The sequence below is a fragment of the Calidris pugnax genome, unplaced genomic scaffold, assembly GCF_001431845.1.
Source record: "Calidris pugnax isolate Ruff unplaced genomic scaffold, ASM143184v1 scaffold31, whole genome shotgun sequence".
Lineage (NCBI taxonomy): Eukaryota > Metazoa > Chordata > Aves > Charadriiformes > Scolopacidae > Calidris > Calidris pugnax.
Window position 1 is genome coordinate 9,792,653 of NW_015090786.1, and position 25,316 is coordinate 9,817,968.

The following is a 25,316-nucleotide window of genomic DNA, read 5'->3' on the forward strand; positions in this document are numbered from 1 at the left end:
GCAAACTTATATAGCACAAAATTATACTTGGAAAGCATTTTAATTCAGCTTGATTGGAGTATCATGAAGATCTTAAGCGTATATATGCAGACAGAACTGGAAGCAAGAATTATCCAGCAGCATTATCTTTTAATGGCTGTTTCTATTTTTGTCCTGAATTCATTTGCTTAGAATAATAGCTAAAGCCTTATGCAGTATATGGAGAAAGCATCACTGATGGTTAGCAGACAGAGGGATAAATACATTTTATTTCATGGAAACTTTGTTAGAGGAATTTGTTTAATGCCACATCAACACTTTGGTTTTAGCTAGAAATAATTAGGCAGGAATGACGGCTAACAAGTCATCAACGGGCTGAAATGAACCATTGGAAGAATAGATTAGTTCACACTACAAAGAAGCAAGGTCACGGAGTATCTTGATTATCTCAAAATGTCTCGAGATAATCAGTTATTCATCTTCTGTGGTATTCTTCTGCTTTTCAGAGCTTAAAACTTTTAGAGAGGGCAGCAATTTAGGCGTGAATACTCATGGTAGTAAGGGCAAGGAACTGAAACCTCTTTTTCTACAGGATGCATTGAAAGGAGTTTTTTCTGTTGCCTATGAAATATGTATAGAGTTGGAGATACTGCATTTTTATTTGGTTTCAGTATATTTACAGTTGTCTGTTTTCTTTTTCTCTCTGCAGATAACTCTACGCCTGATGTATGAAGATTATGGGCTCGGTACCAGATTCTAGAAACTACAAGGTAAGATCTGTCTCCTGGTGCTTTTGGGTGCATTTGCATTGTCTTATAAAACAAGCACTGTCTGTATGTGCAGCTATAATAAGATCTTCAGTTTGAATTTTCAGTGGTCAGGTATATTATTTGATGTTCTGAAGATGAGCCCCAAAGATTAATTTCTTTCCATCTCCTGCATCTCGCACAGAGATCCATTTTTTATTATTTATCCAGTACAGTCTTCAGGTTATTTGATAATGCAGCTGCTGGTATTTGCTTCATGAAACCAATTGTCTTCTGAAGGTAGGTGACATGAGGGCCTGTGCTTCTGGTTTTTATAATGACAGTTTTTCTGTGAAAATAGCAGTACACTTATACTCAGGTTCATAAATGCATGCTATTCAGAGCTTTATACTATATAGTCATTTGCAAAGAAAAAAAATAAAATAAAACCAGACTAGGCAAAGCTCTCTGCAAGCAGTGGGTAGAGCTCATTCATGTAATGATATCACTTTGAAATGGATGCTACTGAAAAATGCATGGTGTGTAACTAGTTGCCATTTCCAAATGTCATAGAATTTTTTGCCCTTAGAGGGACAGCAAAACCTAGATCAGGCTAGCTTTAAATTTAATATGGTTTGCTCTTGTGATATATCCAGGCTTAGAGCTGAGAGACAGGGAATACATATTGATTCTGTAAGTCAGTTTTCTATTAATCTTGCAAGATTGTTAATGATCTGGGTAAACTGTTTAATATACATTTGTGTATTTTTAGCCCGTATCTTTTAGTAGGTCTTACTTTTCTTAATAGATGAATGAATAGCTACTGAGCCAACTGCAATAATGTGGGCACTGAATTTTATTGAAAGTGTATTGACTTGCCTTTTTGTGTCACGTCAAGAAATGAGCCAGATTTAAAAGAGGAGGTACATTTTGTGAAAAGATGTAAAAGGACATATGTTAAAAGCTGATAGGACATGTCATGCGTGGGGGTGGGCTTGGCATGAAAATGAGAATGAAAACATGGGATCAGAGGAGGAGGCAGAAATTAAATTAAGTGTCTAAATTACCCTTCTCAGTTAATCTTTACATGACACCCCAATTCCAATGGAAGTGAATTCCTTCCCTCACTAAAACGTAAAATGTAAATACCTTTATCTCATTGAACAAAAACTATTTACAAATCAACTGGAGCTGGGCAGAGTTGAACCTCCCCACTGTTTTGTGCAGCACAACACCAAAAAGCATTCCATGGCTTTTCTGTGTAACAAGTGCAGTTGCTTTGATGACGTGCATGTAACACAGATATGCCCCCATGATTAACATATTAAACTAAGATGTACTACTTTCTCTTTGCACTGGCATTCTCAACAAACTGAAAAGAAGTACCAGTGATGTATATTTTTAGATACATGTACAAATGCATGCAGTATCCTGATATGCGTCTTTCCTGGTGTCTGCATAACAGAGGCCTTTTCTTAACACTTTACCCTATTCCAAGAGATTTCCAATGGCTACGTAAGGCAAACTGAGAAAAGTGTTCATCTTAGTTTATCAGTACTAAGAGACAACAGTATTTGATGTGTGGGCTTGGATAGTATACTATTTCCTGGATAAAGGTTTTTATTAAATAGAAGGGTTTGCCAAGGTTTATTTCCCCTTCAGGGAACTTCAGGAGAGAGGCGAATTGTTTCTAAATCTTTTTTGCACTCACCTGAGGGACTGCAGATTGCTGCCTGGCTGCACTGGGCCTGCCTCAGCAGACAGTGTGAGGAGCTAGTCCTTTGTTTCTCTTCATTCCTTCACCTTGTTGAGACATTTCTGCCTATATTGAAGAAGAAATGAAAAATCCTAATTTACAGGAGGAATTTTTGTTCTTATGTAGGCCTTATTCGGGGAAGAACTTCCGAAGTGGTAAACTTACTTGGAGATCTACCCAGCCCTTCTTCAGAAATTTCTCATAATACTATTTGAAGACATCTTTTTTCTTTGGAATAGGCCAAGTCTGATCTTGGGATCGGATAGTGTGTGCAGGAATAGAATGTTTCATTTAGACTGAATGTACTTTAACGGGATATTTTATATGTGACTGGGTCCTCCTTTTTAAATAAAAGAAGGATCTAAATTGTGGAATGGGCTTTGACCCCTACTGCCCCTAATCCCCACTCAGGTCTGCTTTAGCCAATGGAGCAGGGAGACTACCTGTGGAAGGGCTATTATTGTGAAGCATGGCAGGAATGATGTCTCTGACCCACTGTGAGAAGTGGCCTCCCAAACAAATATAATTTTGATAACATAATGCTTATTTATAGCATGCTGCAGTTTTTAGTCTTGCCCAGCATCAAGGGTACCAGTTTGCAAGCACACAGAGCATTTTAATCTAAGTTGATAGAGCAGACAAAGGGATAGGAAAGGAAATAGGGAGGTAAAATGTCTTTTTCTCTGCATGGACAGACACAGGAGTAAAATCCTATTGTCCTGAATCCCAGCCCTGTGTTCTTCCTCAAGACCTGTTCTGCTGGAATCATCTCCCTTGAGGTATCCCAGATGTCGTAAATTTCAGGTTTGACTGACTTTCTACTCATCTCCTCTCTCCTTTCTATGGCTGGTCAAGGCACGCAGGCTGTAGGTTAATTATTTCATCTTCTGCAGTGGGAAACCACACAAGTATCCCAAGTGGTAGCAGTTTCAGCAGCTCCTTAGGTGCTCATTCTTGCTTATACCATTGTCACTGATTCTAGGGCTTTTCTGCTCATTCTCTAAGTCTCTTTAATCATATGGGGCAGCATGGGACAGCATTCAGCTTTTTGGTTTGTTTTTCTTGTTAGCCTTTCATGCTTGATTCAGATATTTGAGGTCTCTGCCTAACTTCAAGATGTTTTGATGACTTGGAAAGAGAGTAAGACACACAATTAAGTGTAACAAACCCATTGCTGTGACAAGAGGACATTTTAGTTTGCCCAGCCAGGAACTGTAATACGAGCAGCACAACAAATAAATATTTCATTGATGGCTTCGCTGGTCTGGGGGCATATTAACTAAAAGCTGTTGTGCGTGTCAGCAGGAAAAGAAGTATGTTTTCATTGAATGGCAGAGAGCTTGCAGAGTTGATGTTGGAGGCTAGTAATTAAAATGTAAATGTGGAAGTACAGTTATCCACTTCTGGGGGAATGTATATAAGAAAGGAAACTCAAGTAGTCTTACTCTAACCTATGGACATTTCAGACTAGATTGGCAAAAGGCAGTAGAATGTTGTAGGAAGCATGTAGAAATGGTTCTGCTTAGTACCTTCCCCAGGGCAGAAATGAGGCACAAGAAAAGCGTTGATTATGTTTTTTTCACAAGTAAAGGGAGGTACAGCCTGTATTTGGGGTTTGACAAGTTCGGTTGAATCCAATGTTGATGTCTCTGAATTCTGGCTCTTTAGGAATGGTCCAGCAGCTGGGGTACTACAGGGTTAAAAGATGATGCTTTCTAGATGTAAACCCTCAATTAAACCTACGGAGGGTTATATGGTCCGGGTGACTTGCTATATTATCCTCTTTTCAAAGTCCAGTCTAGTAATTTAATCGTGGTCTAACTAAAAGTACAGCCCAACTGAAATAAACATAAAAGAAGAATTTTTTCTCCTTCCAGAAGCTTTTTTGTTTTCTGTGGGCACAACAATAGTCTTCATTTTCTACCTTGTTAATTATGTTGTTGTGTTTTATATAATGTTAAAAATATTTATTGAGTTCCCCCTGGGCTGGTTGTGTGTTCCTGCTTAAGAAATAGATGTTTATACTAGAACTAAAATTATTGTCTGACTGGTTGATTAGATCATTGCAATTAAGTTAGACCAATTACGTATGCAAAGTTAAGTTTCCCATTTGCTGGATACTGTTTTTAATGCATTAGCAATGAGCACGTCTGAAAACATTTATTATGGCTAGGATAGTTTCAGGGAGCTGTGACTGACAGCTGAAAGTTGCTGAGCTGATTACCTGGGGCATTAATGTATTGCCATCCCTTAGCCCAACCTTGGCCCTAAGCCAGAATGGTATTATTATTTCATAAGATAAACCTCTGAGAGCAAAACATTTTGAATCCAGATTTGAGTAGTAGCAGAGAAATGAGAGAAGCTGTCTGGGTCAGATCCTCAAGCCATCATAAATTGGTCCCATAGAGCTATGGAGGTGTGTGCTGCGTTTTGACATTGTTCCTTTGAGAGCCTCCCACTGGACAGGCACAGATGAGGAAAGCAGTTTTCTCTAACTGTGCTGTTTTTTTGTCTGCAGGCTACAATGTTCCCCCTGACTATCAGCTGGCTGCTGCTGCTCCCAGGTGCAAAATTGCTGTTTGGGGTGGGAGAGAACTGGGACTGCCCCCCACCTCTCCAGTTCCCTCTGCAGCATCCCACCAAGGCTGTGTCTGTCCCAGCCCTTCCTCTTTCCTTTTGCTATTCAGTTCCTGTGATACAAGTAGCCTTGCACAGCCCACCCTCTGTAGCCTCTCAACATATGATTAAGGGAAATCTAGATCCCCATCTGGCTGCTTACACACATGCAGCACGGCTTTGGGGGGCCACTCAGACACCCCACAGAAATGCAACAGCAAGCCCAGTGTGTCTAAACCCATGATGATCCCTACACAGCATGGATGGATTTCCCACTTCCTTGGCTTCATGGCTTTCTTTTCATAGCAGATGTACTTTCAGTCATCTTTGGATCGATAGCACAAGCTCAAAAGGCAGCATGAATGACAGGGAGCTGCTTCAACATATTTTTCCCTTAACAAGGCAGTTGTGAAATTTTCATTAGTTGTAGACACAACAGAAAAGATATGAAAGGTTTTTACCATTCAGGAGATTAATTGTACCTCATGGGGACCAGCATTATGCCTTACCTAAGCTCATCCAGACAGAAGTGAACAAAACCTGCTACACTTGTTGCCTGAATCTAACCCGAACAGAAGCAGCTCTGTGATATTAGGGCACCACTGATAAAGGACTAAGCAGACTAAACCTTATCAAGAAAGATATAATTCTTGTAAATATTAATCCATTTTACTCAGAGGCAAGAACCTCTGGTGCTTCGTAACTTTAAGAATAAAAGAATTTAAATTCCGTGGTGCAGGCTAAACAGGAAACTAATTTTCAAGCAGATGTTAGCAGGGAAAGAGGTTGGGTAACTAGAAGAGAGCCAGAAAATGTAGTATTTTTTCCCTGCAATTTTTATCCTTTGTCATTGAAATACACCTGGCTGTAGCATATGTTTCCATAACTGCCAAGCAGGCAAAAATGGGGGTTTCAGAATGGATTAAAGGGACAAGGCTTGTCAAAAGGCACTTGGGCAAATTGCACTGAGAACAAAGTAGGTGCTGAACTCTAACTGAAAATCGAAAGGAGCAAGGCTTTTACTTCTATTTGTGCCACAGAAAGTCCTTCTTAATGATATATTCAATCTTCAGGTGTCTTTCACACAGAGGTGGGTGGTTTATTTTTCCTTACGCGCTGTGTTTTTAAACCTGCTTCTTCCAAAGGAAGACCCTTGGGTTGAAAAAGGGCTGTACATTAGTCCAGACTGCATCCAGCAAGGGGCTTGGGTAATGAGGAGTTGGCCTGGCAGCCTTCCGATGTGCTCAGCTGGAACCTGTGTCCGGTAAAGCGCATAGGGAGAGCTTGGGATTTGAACTTTAATTCTAATCCAAACCAGGTAATAAGATTTAAAAAGAGGTGGCATGAATTGTGAATCTGTTCCAGATTAAAAATAAAAATTAAAAAGCTCTCTTATGGCGCTCTTTCTTGGTAGCTATTTTTATTCTGCCGGGCTGAATGTTCTTTTCCTGCTATGCCACTTAGTTGTGCTCATTTTGCTTTTGCTGGCAAACCTGCAGATTTAGGATGAAAACAGTTTGCAGCTGATTAAGGATGGTGTGCCTGGCAATTTCTTGCTAATCTCTCTTATTGTGCCCTTCATAAAAATGACAGTCATGGTATAAATCCTAGTTTAAATCAATACCTGCAAGTGCTAATCTCTGAAGAGGAAAATGTCAAATACCTCCTGCTCTGTGCAAGGACTCAAATTGTATGGCATCGAACATTAAAGGCTACCTAAATTGTTCGCCTTTTTTCCTTTGCCCAATGCTTTGTACGTTCTTTTCTGTCATTCCTTATGTCATTAATTATTCTCACGTAAACAATGCCTTAATGGTGGTAGGTTTAATGAGGAGACTTACAGTGCAACATTGTCATTTCTCATCCTGTGGCGGAGTTACCACCGGTCTCACTCAGGCATAATGTCTCGGACAGTGCCCTGAGCTCTGGAGTCAACCTTCTTCTCTACCCATGGGACCTCTTCTGAGAAATGTTCCTGAAAGCTCAGAGTGTTAGTTGCATATTTAAGTGCAACGTAGCACTTGTGGTGACCAGTGCTAGGAATCGTGGAGCCAAAAGCTGTAGTAAGGTTAGTCTCTCTATACCCAGCTTTGAGCGCTTACGGTCAATGCCCATGGATGCTTTTCTTGCTGACGAACATTAGGACACACAGTGGTTTTAAAAGCCAGCTCTTCCCTCAAAAGTGCCAGAGGGGAAAAGCAAATAAGTAAACTGTAAGACTGAAAGGTCGCTTAGAAATGAGAACATGGTGTGTTTCAAGGTAAAAAGGCTTCACCTGCCCACTCTGCATCTGCTCCATCTCTGCAGAAGTATGTGCTCTGTTTTTTAAATTAAAATGAGTGGTTAGAACATATGAGCTCATAAAACTATTTGAGAACATAGAGAGCATTTCTGCTTTCACTGACATCCTTGGACCTTTTGAAATACAAGGTGCTTGTGAACCTTAATGCATTTGGGACCCTGATTCTAAGAAGTAGTTGAAATCATAGCTTTTTTTCATGATTGAGATTAACAAACTGGTAAGGACAGAAACTCTGTGCAATTTCTACAGCTTTTAGCAATTTTATGGGGTTTTTGTGAGGTAGATGCCTGAATTTTGTTTGTCATCGCATTACTTCTGATGCTAAAGTACCAAGCCAGATTTTGAAAATCCTTAGTTTGCTTTCATTACATCCTTAGATAAAAATGTAACCGAGGAATACAGTCATAGAATCACAGAATGATACTGGGTTGGAAGGGACCTCTGGAGATCATCTAGTCCAACCCTCTGCCAAAGCAGGTCCACCCAGAGCAGGTTGCACAGGAACATATCCAGGCGGGTTTTGAATATCTCCAGAGGAGGAGCTCCCTGGGCAGCCTGCCACCCTCACAGGAAAGAAGTTCCTCCTCATATTTAGATGGAACTTCTTGTATTAAAGTTTGTGCCCATTTCTTCTTGTCCTATCCCTGAGCACCACTGAAAAAAAAACAGCCCCATCCTCTTGACACCCACCCTTGAAGTATTGATAAGCATTGATCAGATCCCCCCTCAGTCTTCTCTTCTTCAGACTAAAAAGACCCAAGTCCCTCAGCCTCTTCCTTGTAAGGGAGATGCTCCAGGCCCCTTATCATCTTTGTAGCCCTCTGCTGTCCCCTCTCCAGCAGTTCCCTGTCCTTCTTGAACTGGGAAGCCCAGGACTGGACCCAGTGCTCCAGATGGGGCCTCACCAGGGCAGAGCAGAGGGGGAGGATGACGTCCCTCGACCTGCTGGCCATGCTCTTCTTGATGCCCCCCAGGATGCCATTGGTCTTCTTGGCCACAAGGGTACATTGCTGGCTCATGGGCACTAGAAATCATCCTGTCCTACATCCTACAGTGTCCCTAGCATCTTCAGATATGTTTAGGTGCTCTGTTCCTTAGTTTCAAACAGCTGCTTCTCAGACATGTTCTAGAAGCTGTTCACATACAAACAGCAGAGATGTGCCAGGCAGAAGCAGTTCAAGTTGGGAGATCTCTGTAATCTAGAGAAACAAATTAACAAAGTATTAACAAATCAGAGTCGCACCAGAGTCTCCAGCTGCACTGGATGAAAGGCTTCCTAGGAACAGACACCTGAGTTTTGGTTGTGTTCCCTTGGCCATGGAACAGGAGGAGAGGGATGACTGCTAGAAGAGGAGCACAGTATTTCCAAATGGATGATTGCAGATACCCCAGGAATGTTCAAGTCTATGGAACTGACTCATGTGGGGTTTTTGTGGGATAGGGAGAGCTTCTTTTAGAAGAGAAGCTTCTGTTTTCCTGAGGATCTTCCTGTGTGTTTTCCAACAAAAGCTGCTTTCAACTGCCATCTTTGAGGAAGTGCCCTTGCATTGTGTATACTGATTTCCTCCTGTAAAAATACAGTCAGAATATATCTAACAGCCATCATCTTTTCACAGCTCTGCAGCTGGGAGGACTGCTACTTTTCTGTCATTTCGCAAAAAAGCTGTAGTTTCTTTCCGTTTTATGGCAACTTTTGGAAGCCAGCAGCAAATAGGTGTTGGAGAAATAACACAGGCTTATGAGTAGTAAATTTGCACCTTTATACCCAAGACAGCTAGGGCCAGATTCTGGTCACATAAACAGTCCTGCTGGGGAACCCCAGGTTTGTGTGAAAGCACACTTTGGGGCACAGTCTGCTTTAGAGATGTTTACTACCAAATAAAAACAGTGTGGAATCGCAATCTGGTCTGCCTCCATTGCATTGGTGAGGTTTCTGTTGGCCTCAGTAGGACTTGTGTTGTCTGAGGCTGAAGCAGCGAGTTTCCGTTTCCTGGAATGAGGCCATTTAAAGTTCATTTTAAGGGATGGAAGCATCTCACCTCAATATTTTCATATTGCAATAAAGATTAAATGTAATTCAAGTAATCTCTCAGGAATGTGTGTGGTGAATCTAGTAGGCGGATTGAGCCTTATTGTGACTCTGGGGAACTGCGTGATAAATCAACAACTGTTCGCCAATTGGATTTGTTTGCAGCAGCTTAAAGGCATACTGTAATGGTGCTGCACTGAACCACTGCTGCATTCCAGCCCTTATACACATGCACAGAGTGCACTAGTTGATTATTTAGAGTCCGTTCTAGGTGCTTTGCAAGATACTATGTCAAATAGTAGAATCAATAGATATGGAGATGAGCATTTTGCCTACTGGGCAGCTGTAACAGAAACACAGGCTGTTGCAGGGAAGCCGCCTGGAAGGAGGCAGACAGGAGGCTGTGGGTTTGTCATGACAAAGAGAAGTACATCTCATTCACGCATTCTCTCAGCTTGCTTCTTTCCTATAGCAGTTTCTTGCACGTGTTTTGCCCCCATCTCTTCTCTGTGTCTCTTCTTTCATGCCATCTTTCTTTTGTATGTTGTCTTTGGTTATCAGTCTTGCACTTCTTTCCATCCTCCTCTACGTTCCCTTTGCCTTCTCTCCTTGCTTGTCCTTTCCCTCAGTTTCATACACTCTTTCTCCCTACAGAGCATACCTTAGGAGCAAAGGGTAGTACATAATGTTGGAAACCATCCCTGCCTTTGGAGAATTTCTGTAGTCTAAAAAAAAATCAGCTGCCATGCTTGCCATTTGCTCAACCAACAGAACTTAGTTATTACCTATCATGGGCTTTTAATTTTATCATGAGCTTGTAATTTATCCATTAGCTGCCAAGCCCTGCTGATAGATTTCTCAGAAATCTGTCACCCTCTGATAAAATGCTTAGTCTTAGCTCTTTGCCTTTCTTCACTGTGTGGTCACAGCAGATCTTTTAATTGTAATAGGGGAAAAACAAAGTTTAACACGTTTTTTGCAAATCCACAAGGGGAAACGAAACTTCTAAGCAGATTATTTCATGTGTATGTTTCTTGAAAAAATTGCCTTATATAAGTCCTGCCTTTTTATTTTTTTTTTTATTTTAAAAGCAGCATTGGTACAAAGAACTGGGAGTTTTCTACCAGGGTAGCAATTCCAACCGCTTCTCGCTGAATGCACCGTATCACAGCCTTTTCCATAAGCTTAGCAAGCTATATCTTAAACCTATTTCCCAGCTAGAAGACTTTACTCCTTTAATGCTTTTCTTTTAATGCTTAATCTTTTAATTTTCAGTGTAATTATGCCTCAGTATGGATCATTAATACCCATGTTTTTTCTTATAACAATACTACATCAGGTCTTAAGCATCACTTCCTTGTCTGTGCTTTCCCATAGATGTGCTTTTTGTGAGTCTGTAACTGGGACATTCAGAGCAGCAGTATTCCTTCTCTTCTCTTGCTTTGATTGCTGGAAAAACCCCAGCTGCATTTTGGAACCTTCGGGCTTACTCTTGGTTCCCATGACTGTCCTTGGGTTTTGGTTTTTTTAAAATACCTGCAGCGTTTTCAATCTTTTTTGAATCTGAGTGACCAGAATTGTTCACATTACTCCAAATATTCCCAGTGCAGCTCATCAAATTCTTGACTGAAGAGAGACCCTGCTTTTGTCAGAAATGTCAGGTAACTAATAATTACTAATGACGATCAGCAGAGAGGTAGCTAATAAATACTTCAGTCTCAGATGTTCTTTCACTTGAACCTCGCAGCAAATACTGATTTTAAGATACAATTTCCTTTATATATGCGTGAGTAGTTCCTATGATGTTATAATTATGTCTTCTTTCCAGAAGGCATTCTGCCTTCTAGCATTTGCCTGACTTTCCTTTGCATGTTCAATAAAAGAAATTCAGATCTGACATCTTAGCCGAATCCTCGGAGGTCAACAAAACTGCAATAAGCCCACGTGCCTGTAGCCACAAAGCTATCTTTCTCTCCTGCTGTCGTGAGCACCAGCTCACAGACCGCTCCTGCTTTGATTTCCTGGTGACCTTTCCTTTCGGTGCTCAGCCCTGTGGAGACTCTCATGAGGGATGCTACAGAATTGAATGGAATTGCTTCCTGAGCAGAGAAATGCCAGACCTTCAACAGGCAGCCAGGAGGATGAGGGATAAATGACTCAAAGAATGGTCTGTTCTTGAGAAGAAAAAGCTTGTTTCTCTGCTGAGTTAGAGTCTCCATAGACTCCAGTCAGGTGCTTCTGGAGGGAGCAAACATCAGGTTTTGCATTTCCTCATAATCTTTCATGCAAATGTTCCAATACTGGATGCCTGGTTAAATTTATATAAATGCCCCTATTTTGTAGGTGAGTGCAACACTGGAAGTGAGTGGCAGACCCAGGAAGGAATTCAGCCTCTGAATTCCTGTATTGGAACCACAGAGCTCGCTCACTTCCCTTTGAGGGCACACTATCATCACATAGGGTTTCCTTTTTAAATCTTATTGTCAGTATCATCATCCATCCTGTGTATGTGGGTAGTTCTAATGAGATGACTAATATATTAATAGCAATCACTGTTCATTTTTAAGATTATTAAGAGACTACTTAATTACTCCTCAATGGCATAAAGTGTGCACTCAGCCCATGTCTATACAGCAGTGTGAAGCTGTGACACTTACCTGTTAACCATGGGTGATTCAACGTGTGATCTTCCAAGTACGTACAAATGACTGATACTGGTCCATCTGCACTGGGGTATTTCAGGAAGAAATGGTACTTATAACGTAGCAGGAGGGGAAATGAGATGTTAATCAGTGGCTGGCATTTGCTGGATTGGATGAAAGAGAAAAGAGAAAAAACAAAAACATTCCTGAACCCTTTACAAAGAGGGTGTTTTCGGGCTGTATCTGTGGGGGAAATTGTTTCAGAAAAGAAGGGAGAGAAGAACTATTGTATTTGGACATCAGTGGTGTCTCTTGGGCAAGCAGCACACCAGCTTTGTGCTGCGTGCCTTAGGCTGAGAGTGCAGCACACAGCTCTTCCTGATTTTACTAAATGGTTTAGAAACTGATTTATAGACGCTTTCTTAACAGCCAGTGGAAGGGAGATTCACTGATTTTATCTAAACTGTTTCTAAACTGATTCAGTTAAGCTGTTAAAACTTTTTTTCCTATTATTTTTTTTTTCCCCTGGTGTGTATTCAAGGCCTTTGTAGGCTAAAGACAAGAGTTGCTATTAGTGCTAAGCTGCTTTCATCCCTGGAGCTCAAGTGGTTTGTAAGGATGAGTAAGTGTTACCAATCTGATTGAACAGTTACACGTGCCCAATTCCAAGGACTAGAAGCAATTGTTGGAGAACCCAGTGAATGAAACTCGGGCTGGAAGGGCTCAGAGAGTGAGGAAAGCTCCCTTGACCCCCTCCTGTAAGTCTGCATCTCACTTCTCGGAGCTGGAAGGTGGTCATGTGTATGTTCATCAGGGTGAGAGGGCATATAGAAGTGTTGAGGAAATAAAGATTGTTTTACAAAAATTCTTGGACTTTTGGAAACTAACTCTGTGTAGTACTGAAAGTGAAAACAATTATTTGGTTTTTGACTGGCTTGATTTCCTCCACTGAAAAGCACTCATTGCCCTGAAATAGTTTAAAGAGAGCTGGAATGGCCATGTGTTTCTCCTAAAACTGCGTGATGCAACTGTTACAAATCATCTCATCCCTAGGATAAAATCCGTCAAATGTGAACATACAGAGCTGTTCTGACTGCGGAGCTCAAAAAAACGGGAAGGGTCATTGGTGCAGACTTAATGGAGTTGATTTGTTGAAACAGGGACAAATAGAAATCAGCTTGTCAACTCAGTAAAGCAGATAGTGCCATCCAGGGCATAGGTTGCTGTCCCGGTTTGAAGTAAAACAGAACCAGTTTTCTGTTCAGTAATTTTACATCTTAGCTAGGCCTCTTCTAACTCTCTGAAATTAACGGCGTATTGTGGAGAAAACTGCTTGTTCTTCAGAGTGATGAGACCAATGTTTGTGCTTCATGCCAAGGAATGGTATGCAGACAGGCCCTTACTTATACTTATTGCTGTAACAACCAAGGTCAGCCAATTTTGGTATTTGCCCCGTTAGAGGGTCGGAAATGAAAAAAGCGCAGAGGGGTCCCACCTGTGGGGAGGAACGGACAGGACAGTTGCCCCAAACCTGACCAACAGGGGTATTCCATCCCATCTGCCCCATGCTCAGTATAAAAGCTGAGGGATCAAAGGGTCAACTGTCTTCTTCCAATGGTCAACGTCCAAAGAGGACTCTGTTCATCTGCCTTTGATCTCGATCCATGTGTTCCTGACTCCAGAGCTGGAACCCAGTTCCCATCCATCACTGAGTGCAGTGTGGGACTTGCCCAGTGCCTGCCAGTGATGTCATCCTGGGAGCTTGGTACAGTTTTGTATATATTGTATCTATTTCATTATTTTCTTCTTCTTGATGTTAATATTCATACTTCATTAAAGTAGTTTAGTTCATTCTAAACTTCTAAATCTCCTTATCTCTTCCTCTCCACTTTTATAGGGGTAGGGGAAGGCCATCTGTCAGACTGGTTTTGGTAAATTTGGCCAAAACCACGAGAAGTACCTTTTTACTGGGGCCTGGGACAGAGGCTGTAGCTGTTAAGATAGTAAACGTGCAGGGATTTCTTGCATAAGTGGGTGAATGTCCTCACTACTTCTCTCTCGGAAAGAGAGATGGAAGGATCATAATTTTGTAGCTGATGCCTGGGGTCCTCAGCTACGAGTGAAGAGTTCGAGGTTCTAGTCCTTTTTCCAAGACCTTGCTATATTTCTTATCCAGTGACTCCTGAATACAAAGTACATAAACAGTCTTTTTGCCATGTCTGTGCTTTTGGTAATTACAGGCTAGGGGATTTCAGGATTGCATTTTTGGACATGGCTAAACTTTACCTCCTTGAAGCTTTAAACCTTCTTTGGGATATGCTACCATTGCACTTTGAGTCGTAAGCCTTAGATACATAGGAATTACTTACTGAAGTCAGAATGAGATTTCAGTAGTTTCCAAAATTGAATTTGACACACATTTTGCTAAGGTTGTTTCAAAACGGAGGTTTGAATTCTTGCATCATTCTGTGCTGTTGAAAACTTTATTCAGGTTTAGAGATAATACAAATGTTCATGGTTTTTTACTCCTCTATTTCATGCTGTCAGACTTTTCATTAGCGGCTTTCAGAGACAATTCCACAGTTCAAGCGAAAAAAAAAATTGAAAATAACTTTTAAACTTTTTTTTCAAATTCAGTGGGCCAGTGAGCCAACCCAGTGGTGTGTTGAATTGGCAAAAAGCCCTGGCTTTGCAGCTGTTGTACAACACGGGAAAATGAGCTGTAACCAGATTTGTGAAGGTGAATTGTGGAAGGGGGGAGCCATCAGAGGGGGCTGCGGTTGTTTTATAAATGCTTGTGTGAGTAGGCTGAGGCTTTCTGTTGGAGTCATTGAATATCTGATTTTGGACTGTGTTTATTTCTGTAGCACTATACAGAAGAGTTGAGGCCAAAGTTAGAATAAAATCTCATACCACATAGGTTTGCTGAAGTGTTGTACACATACTTGGAGCAGCATGGCTGGTGCCACCTCCAGGAAACCTGCATGTTTCACCAGCTGTTAGAATAGTACCCATACAGGAAAGAGCTCAGAAGAGACACACTGAATGATTTAGAGCAATGCCACCTAGTGATATAATATAATCTCCTGATATAACTCAATTTTAATTTTACGGGCTTTAAGATGCTTATTCCTTTACTGTACTCGTTGGTGATTCTGCTTATTAGCATTGAACTCGGACATCAAAAATGCCTTGAGGCGTAGTTAGAGGTTTTGCTCAGCACCAGCTTAGATTTGTAGGTACGGCTCATATCCCACCGAGAGCAGCAGCAGAGCTGACCAGGAGGAGACCTCTCGCCTCACTTCTTTTCTCCTGCCTTATTCCAGTGAGGGGCTGAAAGCTGATACCACTACTTAGCAGGAGGGAGTGCATCTGAATCTGACCATTTTTAGCCTTTGATGCCTGATAGTGAATCATTTTTTTCCCCCCAACAGCTGCTTGAATAAGGTGACCATCTGTTCCTTATTAAAAAAAATAAAAATCCTTTTCAATGCTTTATGTTCTGCTGCCTATATCAATTGAATATAGGGTGTACTTTGTCCCACATTTCAGCCATAACTACATAGAGGAATCTATACAAAGATACAATGGCATGATTTGATAAGATCTGTGATTGTTGCATTGCAAATAGAACACTGCAGACTTTTCTTTCCATTTTCCAGTGTTCATTTTTTCTGTTTTTCATATTTCTTTTCACTATTGTATTTCCTGGTAATGCAGCCATGTGTTACTGTGACCCTTTAATAGCCAAAATTATTTGGACCGTTCTATATGATGTACTTCCATGAGATTGAGTCGATACATTTCCTACTGAGGTTATTTTTGCTGCGTGATGCTTTTCATAATGTTGGTGATCCTGCTGCTTAATTTCTTCATGCAAGGTATCACCGTGGTTCAAAGGGATGGCTCCTGAGAGTAACTTGAACAGGATAGGGCTAAAATAATCTGCCAAAACAAACCTTTTGTTAAAACAGCAATGCACATTTGGGGAGGCAGGTGCTTTTTCTTCTCAATGTTTTTGAAATAGTGGTCCATGAGTCTGCCAAGAGCAGTGTCCTATCATATGTATTAGGTGAGATACGTGTACAAAGCCAAACCTGTGATAAAGACCAGACCTTTCGTTTCGTTTCTTGTCCCATCTACGTTCCTTTGCCTCGAATTTGAAACTGTTGATTTGAAGCGTCAGCCTCTCCTCTTTCTTTGGTGGTGGTGTACTCTCTTCTCTGAAGTGAAATTCAAATGGAAAATTTGCTGAATCCCAGGATCTTCCTTTGGATGCTGACACAGCTCTGTTCCCATTGAGAGGGAAGGGCTGCAAAGAAATAACAATTTACTGAGAAGTCCCATGAAGGACCACCCATACCCTTGAAGCCAGCATGGCAGCATGGAAAATAGGTTCTCACCCTTTAAAATCTGATGGTGTAGAAAAGTAATAACAAAACCAAAATCAGACCCAAAGCAAAAGCCAAACTAAACTAAACTTTAATTTTGCCATACCAAGATGTTTATTGAAAACTTCAGCTCTCATCTGTTCCTCATGGCTGCTTCATTTTCTACAAGTGAAATGAAAATGTTGCCAAACATCAGGTTTTTGCAGTGGTTTAGAAGTGAGCTCTTGAGCAGAGCCTGCAGAGGTTTTCATGATGTTCATTATAGTTATCGCACAGCAGAAGTAATAACAGGTAATGAATTTCTTTATGAAGAGAATGATGATATGAGAGCAGTTTGGGAGACAAGCAATGTGTTTTTCCTAACAATTTATTTGCTCGTATTTCTTCCTTGTTTCTTACACTGTCAAAATTGACTTTTTCTTTTTCACAGTTCACAGTTATGAATGTGCAGTGGCTTTTTGGTGAATTGTTTAGGAAGCTGTGATACTATTTAGTGTGACAATATGTGCATATAGACTTCATAATGGTTTGGAAAGGGACAGCACTATAGAAAAGGTGGTATAGGAATAGATAGGTTTGTTTTCATGCCAGAAATCCAGACAAAATTATTTCTGCCAGGGGAGAATGTCAAAGAACAGATAGGCTTTGTCATCCATCTCCCACTGCATTTCAGTAGGCTTTGTATGGCCTGCCTTTTAGAAAATCCTTCATTTTTCTTTACAAAAGGCTGTTTATTGTTGTTGACTACAGCTCAGCACTTCTGAACCTCAGACCGGAATGAGGTTTCATTGTGCGAACAGTCTTAGTAATCATTATACAAGGTACATGTGAGGTGGAGGGACAAATTCAAGGTTTCGTTTCTCCCCGTGCCTTTCCCGTTGCTACCCTCTCTCCTCTGTGCCAGCTGTGGTCTCTAGCAAACAGCTCTTTGTGCCACGATTGATGACAGAGGGTTGGGCTGGTGGGTGGTGGCAGCTGTACTCAGTGTCGGGATGTCGCACACTCTGACCCTCCCTATGCCCAAGCTGATATCTGCACAAGACTGGCTGCAGCATCCTCGGAGCTTGGTGCCCCAGTTCTCATCCTGTGCCAGCATCCCAGCTCCAGTGCCTCCATACCAGGAGCGTGAAAAGGTCACTGGTTGCGAGGGGAAAGGTTTTTGGGCAGGGGCTGTGGATGAGACAGCTGAATGTGACAAAATCTAAAGGTAGCTCTGCAGAGATCCTGAAGGAAATGAACCTTCCCAGGGGTAAATAGCTATTAACTTAGAACTGCTATTCTGGCATGATGCTTTAAGCTATTTTGGGGGGTTTCTTTTCTCTTTTTATAGTGATGATTAAGACTTTTCTTTAACTCTTGATCAGATGAAGGAAAATTCACTGGTCAGCAGCCTTTTCCAGGGATGAGGGGTGAAGTGAATGCCTGTGAAATCGGTACAAGAAAGAGCGCACACAAATTCACCCCCATCATGTACCAAGCTACTTAACTCTGGCAGTACTTAGCAGCTGAATTATGAGAAAAGTCATCAAAGCAGCCCAGCAGAGATGGTGAAGATATTTTTTGCCTATCTTTGCCTCTGCTTTTTAATAGGCTGCAAAGCTTTAATTTGAAATAGAAAATACAGAAATGTTGTAAGTAAGTTTCATCAGAAGAATATTTATACAATGAAGTCTTGAAAAGTTTATTTTCCTATCCAAAAGGAAAACAAAGTTAGCAGTGGAAAAGTTTAATTTGCCTTTGAGAAACTTGGACTCTCAAAGATAAACTTGAAAGAAACCTACATTTATCTGACTATGTGGTGCCATATCTCTAATTTATGGAAGCAAACTGAAGTCTGCCCATAGAGAGCTTTCAGCTCAGATGAGAGCAGCATCTTGTTTTATTTTCAGTTTTGCCTTAATAAATTATTTTTCTGGGATCATATCTTTTTTTTTTAGTGCTCAGGTTTATAAAAATAAATAATAGCTTTTCTAATTAGTTTTTATCTTGATTGGAAACAAAACCTGAAATTTCAATTCATGGAAATTAAAAAAAAAGGATTCTGAAAACATATCTTTGTTTCATACTGATGATTGGTAACTACTAAGATAAAAATGATTAAACATGCTATAGGGAGCATAATATCTTTGAATGAGTGAAATCCAAAATGAAATGGACAATAGTAAACCCAAAATTTTTCAACATCTGTTTAATTAGGAATCAAACTTTTGGGTTTTATCCAACAAAATTTTCATGGAAACTGTCAACACTGCATATGGGTTTTGATCGCAATAAACTGCATTTTTGGTGGACATCTGTTTTGTCCCATGTTTCAGCCAAACATCCACAATTACTGCTCCACCAAATTTGAAGAGCTCGTTATTATTTGTGCCACACCTGTGTGTTGTCACCCACTTCTCTTTAACAGCAAGATGAGCAATTACAAGGGCTCAGAAAGTTGAGCAGTTACTGCTCTCTCTTCCCCACCTTCCCTGAGCCTTCCTGCAATTCATTTGGGACACAGTTGGGAGCTTCCCAAAGCAGTTAGATTTGCTAGTAATTCATGAAAGTTGTATCACCCACATGGGTGGGTTTCTTGGAGACCATTTTGTTAGATCTTTTGGTATTCCCTGTTGAGTTCTTTTTTCAGTCTTTCTTCTGATGCGTGATCTCTGTCACTAACTCCACCATTTTCCTTTGGCCCAGTCATTCCCATGGTTCACAGATCTCTCTTACCTTTTACCTTGACTTTCTTCTGCCCTTTTGCCTTAAGTCTGCTGCTATTGGTGGGGTTTGGTTTTGTTCTGTTGTTTGGTTTGTTTTTTTTCTTTTGTTTCTGTGTGGTTTTTTGGTGGTTTTTGGTTTGGTTTGGTTTTTTTTCAGGCTAGTATTTCCAGGTCTGGCTTAGGAGCTTCCTTTTATCCATTGTTATCTTCCAAAATGTCACTGAGACCATCTGCTCCAAACTGACTCTGCTGAGCAATTCTGGTTCTCTAATATCATTGGCACAGACCTCTTTTCCAGACAGACTCGGCCTTCAGCAAAGAGCTCAGTAGCATAAAACCCAAACAAGCCTGGTAAATGTGACAAGCATATCCTTTTAATATAAATGAACCGCATACTTTCATGACTTGTAGTACCTCTCTGCCATGGCTGCCTAAGCTGAACGTTTCTCTGTGTGGATGTTAAGCAGTGGCTAAGAGTCAGATTCAGGAAACGACTTCAGCGCGTGGGTAATCGCATTCCCATTTAGCAAACAGGCACGTACATGCTGTAGTCCATGAAATCCTTGAGGCTTTCAGCGGGGGCCTGAACTTAAGCATCCTCAAACGCTCGGTTAAACACTCTCTTCTTTCAAGGGCTTTATTTTTCGGGTTTGTGTACATGTATTTTACACGTAAGCTATTTCTCTCTGTCCGCTTCAGATTGTGAACTCGTAAAGTAAGCACAGGAGATTGCTTTCACTGTTTATATCAACAGCTTTCACTTTCTGCCTGTCAGACACCATGTTGCTTACCAGCCCCTCTGTTGTTCCTTCCATCTGGAGTAATAAATGAAAGAGAATCAAAAGTGCTTGAGGAGAAAATTACACCTTTCCTTCTTCCATCCTCTTTGCTCGGCCTGCTGGGCTTCAGTCAATGGATGCCCGAAACCAATTCTTGTACTCTTCTTCTTTACTATTTGCATTATCATGTCGCTAAATTAGTACATACAGTTCTTGTTCACTCTGACACTTGGCAATATAACACTTGTATAAATAAATGTGTGTTGAGAGGATTCTGCCTGCAACTTTAAGTAACTAGAAACTACGGATTAGGTTTCCAGTCTTAAAGGACCCTTGAAGCTTGAAAGGTCCGTGCAGTCCCACACAGTGATGACGTGAAATATTTCATCTTAGTTCTTAATTCCTGTGCCTGGTAACTGCCAGCCTTCCTGGGCTCACATATCTTAGATACACAGCGTGCCTGCTGTAGCTCTCTCTTCCCTAACAGCATTTAACATAACATATAGCAGATCAGGAGCCATGTGCCTGTAAATAATGCTGCCGTTGTCAATACATTTCTAACAGTAATAAAATACTCCAACAGTATAAAGCAATGAAAATGTTCAAGTGGGTATTTTTAAATAGGGCAAATGATGTAGAAATCATCTATGATAACTATATCCCAAGCTGTTTAATCTAGAATTTCTGTGCAGAAACACAGAGTTTTGCTTGGCTTCATCAGTTTGCTACGATAACTCATATATCAGTTGGATCAAATGGCCCAAATGTGCTTTATGAAACCCTCCTTAAGGCAGTCATGGCTGATTTGGCAGTTAGCCCGAAGTGGAGCAGTAGTAGCTGTGCTATCTCTGAACTCCTTTTCTGTGGTTTCTGCTCTGCTTTCCTCATACCTGTGCTGCCCAGTATCAAAACAAACCAATTTAAAGCTTGCTTTTATACGCTGACATAAGATGGTCCACAGCAAGGCTAAGTAGACGTACCTTTAGAGTGCTTGTTCTGGAATCTTTCTGAAATGGCTTTTATCCTGTAGCTGAAGTGGGCCAGTGCGTTGCAGTGAGATGGTCCATTCAACTGACATGGCAGTTGCTGATACCATTTCACTCTGTTCTTTTCACACTGTATGTTCAATTACACAGGTTCTCTGGTCTTCTTGATATGCAGAGAGTGTAAAGCTGTAGTTCTTGCTTTTCTTCAAATAGGTCTGTTCATTCCCTAGTAACTTCTAAGCAAGGTTGTCAAACAATACTGTTTCACTTTCAACCGTGGGCCTTTTAACTGTCCATCCAGTTCTTTCCTTTTGAAATCTCATGCCTTTTTAGTTCCCATTTCTGTTGCTCCAAATGTAGGTATTATCTTTGAACCTGCTCCAGAGTTCACTTAAACCATGGTTGTATTCTTACTTCACAGCTTTGGAAAGACAGGTTTAAGGGAGACTCAGAGTTGTGCAAAATGATGGTATCTGGTGGTATTTAAGAAACGTGTAGATGTGTCACTTCAGGGCATGCTCTAGTGGCTGAGAGTGTAGGGGTGTTTTGTGTGTGTGTGGTTGGACTCGGTCATCTCAGAGGTCCTTTCCAACCATGACGGTTCTGTGATTCTGTGATGCTCATGTGTTTTACTCTCTCATAACATGCGAAATCTGATGATTGCAATATTCTGTTTCCAGCTCTTCAGAATGCTACTGCTCATGCACCTGCTAGGATGAACGATTAAAGATGAAAGCAATGTAAATCTTGTGTTTAGGACTTGGTTGACTTTTCACAGCGAGGAAATGAGTTCTTACCTAGAACATACTGGTCTCTTTTGGCACGGTACCATCCTGTGCGGTCCCCAGGGAAAGAAACACCTCCTGTAAATGTTGGTACTTTGTTGACCTCATACAGAATGCCAACTACTTGTAAAATAATCCTAGTAATTTAATGGCTGTTTAAAGATGCAGTCAGCAATCCATTTGGGAACTGAAATTGTCAAACTAATATTATATCATTTTTTGAACACTGTTGTATTTTTGACTGGTGAAACTAGTAGTGTTGTTTATTCGCCTTCTGTTAGATGAGCCAAAATTTATGGGGAACCTTAGTCTTTTACTCTTTTACTCTTTTACTGGACCAACTGATGAAGTTGGAAAAAAAAAAAAAGCACGTTTTTTCATCAGTCATGTCTATGACATTGCTTGTGTCTGAGAGACCCTTGATACTGTATGACATGTTAGTGAATAAATTGGATACAAAATCAAAATAGCTTTTAGGAAACAGACTAGAAACTGATTAAATGCTAGATTCTTAAGTATGATTACAAAGTGGGAATTGTTGCTGAAGTTGATTTGTTTCTGGAGAGGTTCCAGAGGACTGGGGCCAAGAAATGATCTCCGTAAGATCTTACTAAATCCAGTACATCAATGTAAATTCATTACTGATAAAGGTAGTAGGTTAAAGAAGGAAGTTGTAAACTATAAAAGAGAGGTGTGCTGAGTGATCTGGGCTGTTTGGAAAGCAGCATGCAAGTAAACGATGTGTATTTCAATAAAGTAGGGATATATATATCTAGGGACAAAGATTATTGGCCATGCTGGATATAATAACCTGTCCTAGAGCGCGGCAGTCCTGGAGAGGGCTTGGAGGAGATGAGAGGTGTATGAGTCGGTGGGGGTGCTCTGCTGCACGTCAGGGAGACTGGGTGGGAAGAAGACTGAATGAAATCCTTGGCTGGTGAAACACTGGGTACCCAGTAAGAATAGAAATGTGATGTAACATCCATTTAGCACTGGCCTGACCTCTGCTGAAAAAATATCTGATGCAGCCCTGGCTTGCAATTCAAGGAGTAAAAAGATTTAATGGGAATGGTTGAAGGGATGGAAAATATGCCTTACATAAAGAGACTCAGAGAGTGCTTATCTAGATGTCTTTATCATCACAACCTTAAAGCTACCATCTGAGGAGGAACAGTTCAATAAAAGTTCAGTAGTTCCATGGAGAAATCCATAATAAAAACAAGACCTAGAAGCCAATGCAAGACCAATCAGTATTTTAAAGACAGGCAGAGTTAAAACTTTTTACAAATGGCTGTGAGCAATCATTGGAACATTCCACAATAGCTGTAATAGATCAGCCTTGATTTTTGTCTCAAGATTGGTACATTAAGGAAAAAGAAAGGCTATGGACCAGAAGCAAGAATTAATACAGATAAGCCTACGGCTTCCATAAAGCACTAGGTTAGAAATCCCAGTGGTCCAGTCTGGTCTTAAACTTCTATAGCCATCAACTCCTAGCAACCATTTTTCTTCAAATGGCCTCTTTGAACTGAGTTTTCTCTCCTTGGTGGTGTTCAGATCTGACTTTTTAACTCAGTCTTTCCTAACCTAATCTCTTTTTTAAAATTATTTTCTTTTAAAAACATCATCACAAAGACAAAACCATCAAAAGCTCTATATTGTGAGGTTTATAAGCTAGAGCCTGGTTGGTGCTATCTCCTCAGTGTTGCAGTGTCCCTGCAACAGTACCCTCAGTGGCACCAAGGTACAGAGCAGTGTCAGCCGGCGCTCGGGGCTGGCAGAAGATACGCAGTGAATTATTTAGTCACACTCCTCACCCAGACCGGGGATATGGTCCTAGTTTCTGAACGTGTATGGCATCTTGTCTTGCTGCTTTGAGGAAGCCAGGAGGGCTGCTCCTTGCCTTTGTCGTTGATGTCCCTCTTTCTGCAGACTGGCAACAAACTGGAAAGAGGCACGTCAACCAAGGGAAGACCTCTGAGGGAAGAAAGGCTTACATATATATTTTCACAGACACGAATTTAAAGTAGAGAAAATCCATTTCCTCTCCTCCTTTTTTATTTCCCTGTAGTTTCTGATCCTGAGGAACGGCTATGGATGGAAACCAGTAGGGTCTCCATCGACTGTCGAGCAGTCACCAGGAGGTATTAGTGACCTGAGAGTCTCACAGGCCCCAAGTCACCTGGAAACACATCATGCAGCAGGATCTGCTTTAATACTGGGAAAGATGTTTTAAGGAGAGGTGTTGCTGAATATTGATGAAAACAAACAACTTGGCTTAAGGAAATAACATGTAAAGTTGTTTATAATAACTGTCTCTGCTTAGAATAGGCATCTAAAAGCTGAATTCTATTGACATAGTCTCTTAATGAGGCTGGAAAGATGTTTTCCTTCTCTACTGTGCCATTTCTAATGTTTCACCTTTCCCTCCTGTTTGATTTTTTTTCAACATCAGTCATTCATTTACAGCACTTCTGTTGATTTAAATGGGCTTTGGATCAGGCTCCAAGTTACCATTTCCCTTCTGTTTGAATAGGGATTTTCTTTTACCCAGAGGAGGGAAATCAATAATTTGTCGTAACAAACCAATGGTCATTTGGATTCACAATCACGCGGTGAGCTCTTCTGTCATTTTCTAAAGCATTTTAGGATAATGGAAGAAGAGTTTCACTTGTGATCTTTGCAGTTTCCTTTTGTTTTCCCATATTGATTTAAGTTCTGTACTCCATTTGACCATTTATAGAACAGATTACAGCAAATCTATCATTCTGTTTGTTTTAAAGGCAGTACTAACTTTCCATGTTTTCTGTGCCTCGAGCCCTGCGCCCAGGGGACCATTCAGGGATCCAACAAAGGATTAACCTTTGGAGTGACAAATTAACAAATGTATCTGTAGGAACAAGCTAAGCTATACCTTGACGTAAGCTTGCGTATTCTGTACCGTTTGTTCGAGTTCTGCAGGTGGCAGGTTATTTTTTTACAGAACCGAGTTCCCATCCCTTTAGGTGCTGCCACTTCTCCAAAATCCCACCCTTTCCCCATCCTTGGCTGTCTCATCGCAGGGAATGCCCAGGTGCTTTCCCGCCAGTGATTTCCTTGCAAACTTAGGTTTGGGGGTTGCTCGGGGAGCTGGGACCCGCGCGTGTCCCGGCACAGCTGGGCCACTTGGCAGTGTGGACTAGTGGTCAGAGCATAGCGGGGGGGCCCTGGGGCTTTCCCCTGGCTCTGTCCCCGGCCTGACTGACCACCTCCCTTCTGCAAACAGAGGGATGGGGACACCTTGCCGATTGTCCCGCGAGGAGCTGGTGTGGGGTGCAAGCTGGAGGGGAGTGTGGGGGCCGCTCCCGGACACTCTGTGGAAGCCAGCCGTGTGGGTCTTGCCAAAGTGTTTAGTCTTCTTGACCCTACGGCCACCTGCGGATCAGCTCCTGCCCTGGGGGTGTCTGGCTCCACTCGGGGGCTCCTCCAGACCCACGGGGAGAGGAGCAGGAGGGGCTGGGGCAGGGCTGGTGCCGGTGGGGCCGCGGTGGGTGCTGAACGGGGGCTGCTGCGTGCTGTAGGGGTGTCGCTGGGGGGGTACGGAGGGGGGACTGTGAAGGG

The 25,316-nt window shown here is 41.4% G+C and overlaps 1 protein-coding gene across 1 annotated transcript in view; it reads left to right on the forward strand.

Moving 5' to 3' along the window:
* Window positions 1-680: 680 nt before the first annotated feature.
* PCSK2 (proprotein convertase subtilisin/kexin type 2) overlaps window positions 681-25,316 on the forward strand; it is a 135,557-nt gene continuing 110,921 nt past the window's right edge. The window contains exon 1 of the mRNA XM_014966447.1: window positions 681-749. Within this exon, the coding sequence (XP_014821933.1) occupies window positions 708-749 (42 nt within the window). The 5' untranslated portion in view covers window positions 681-707. The remainder of the gene's footprint in view (window positions 750-25,316) is intronic.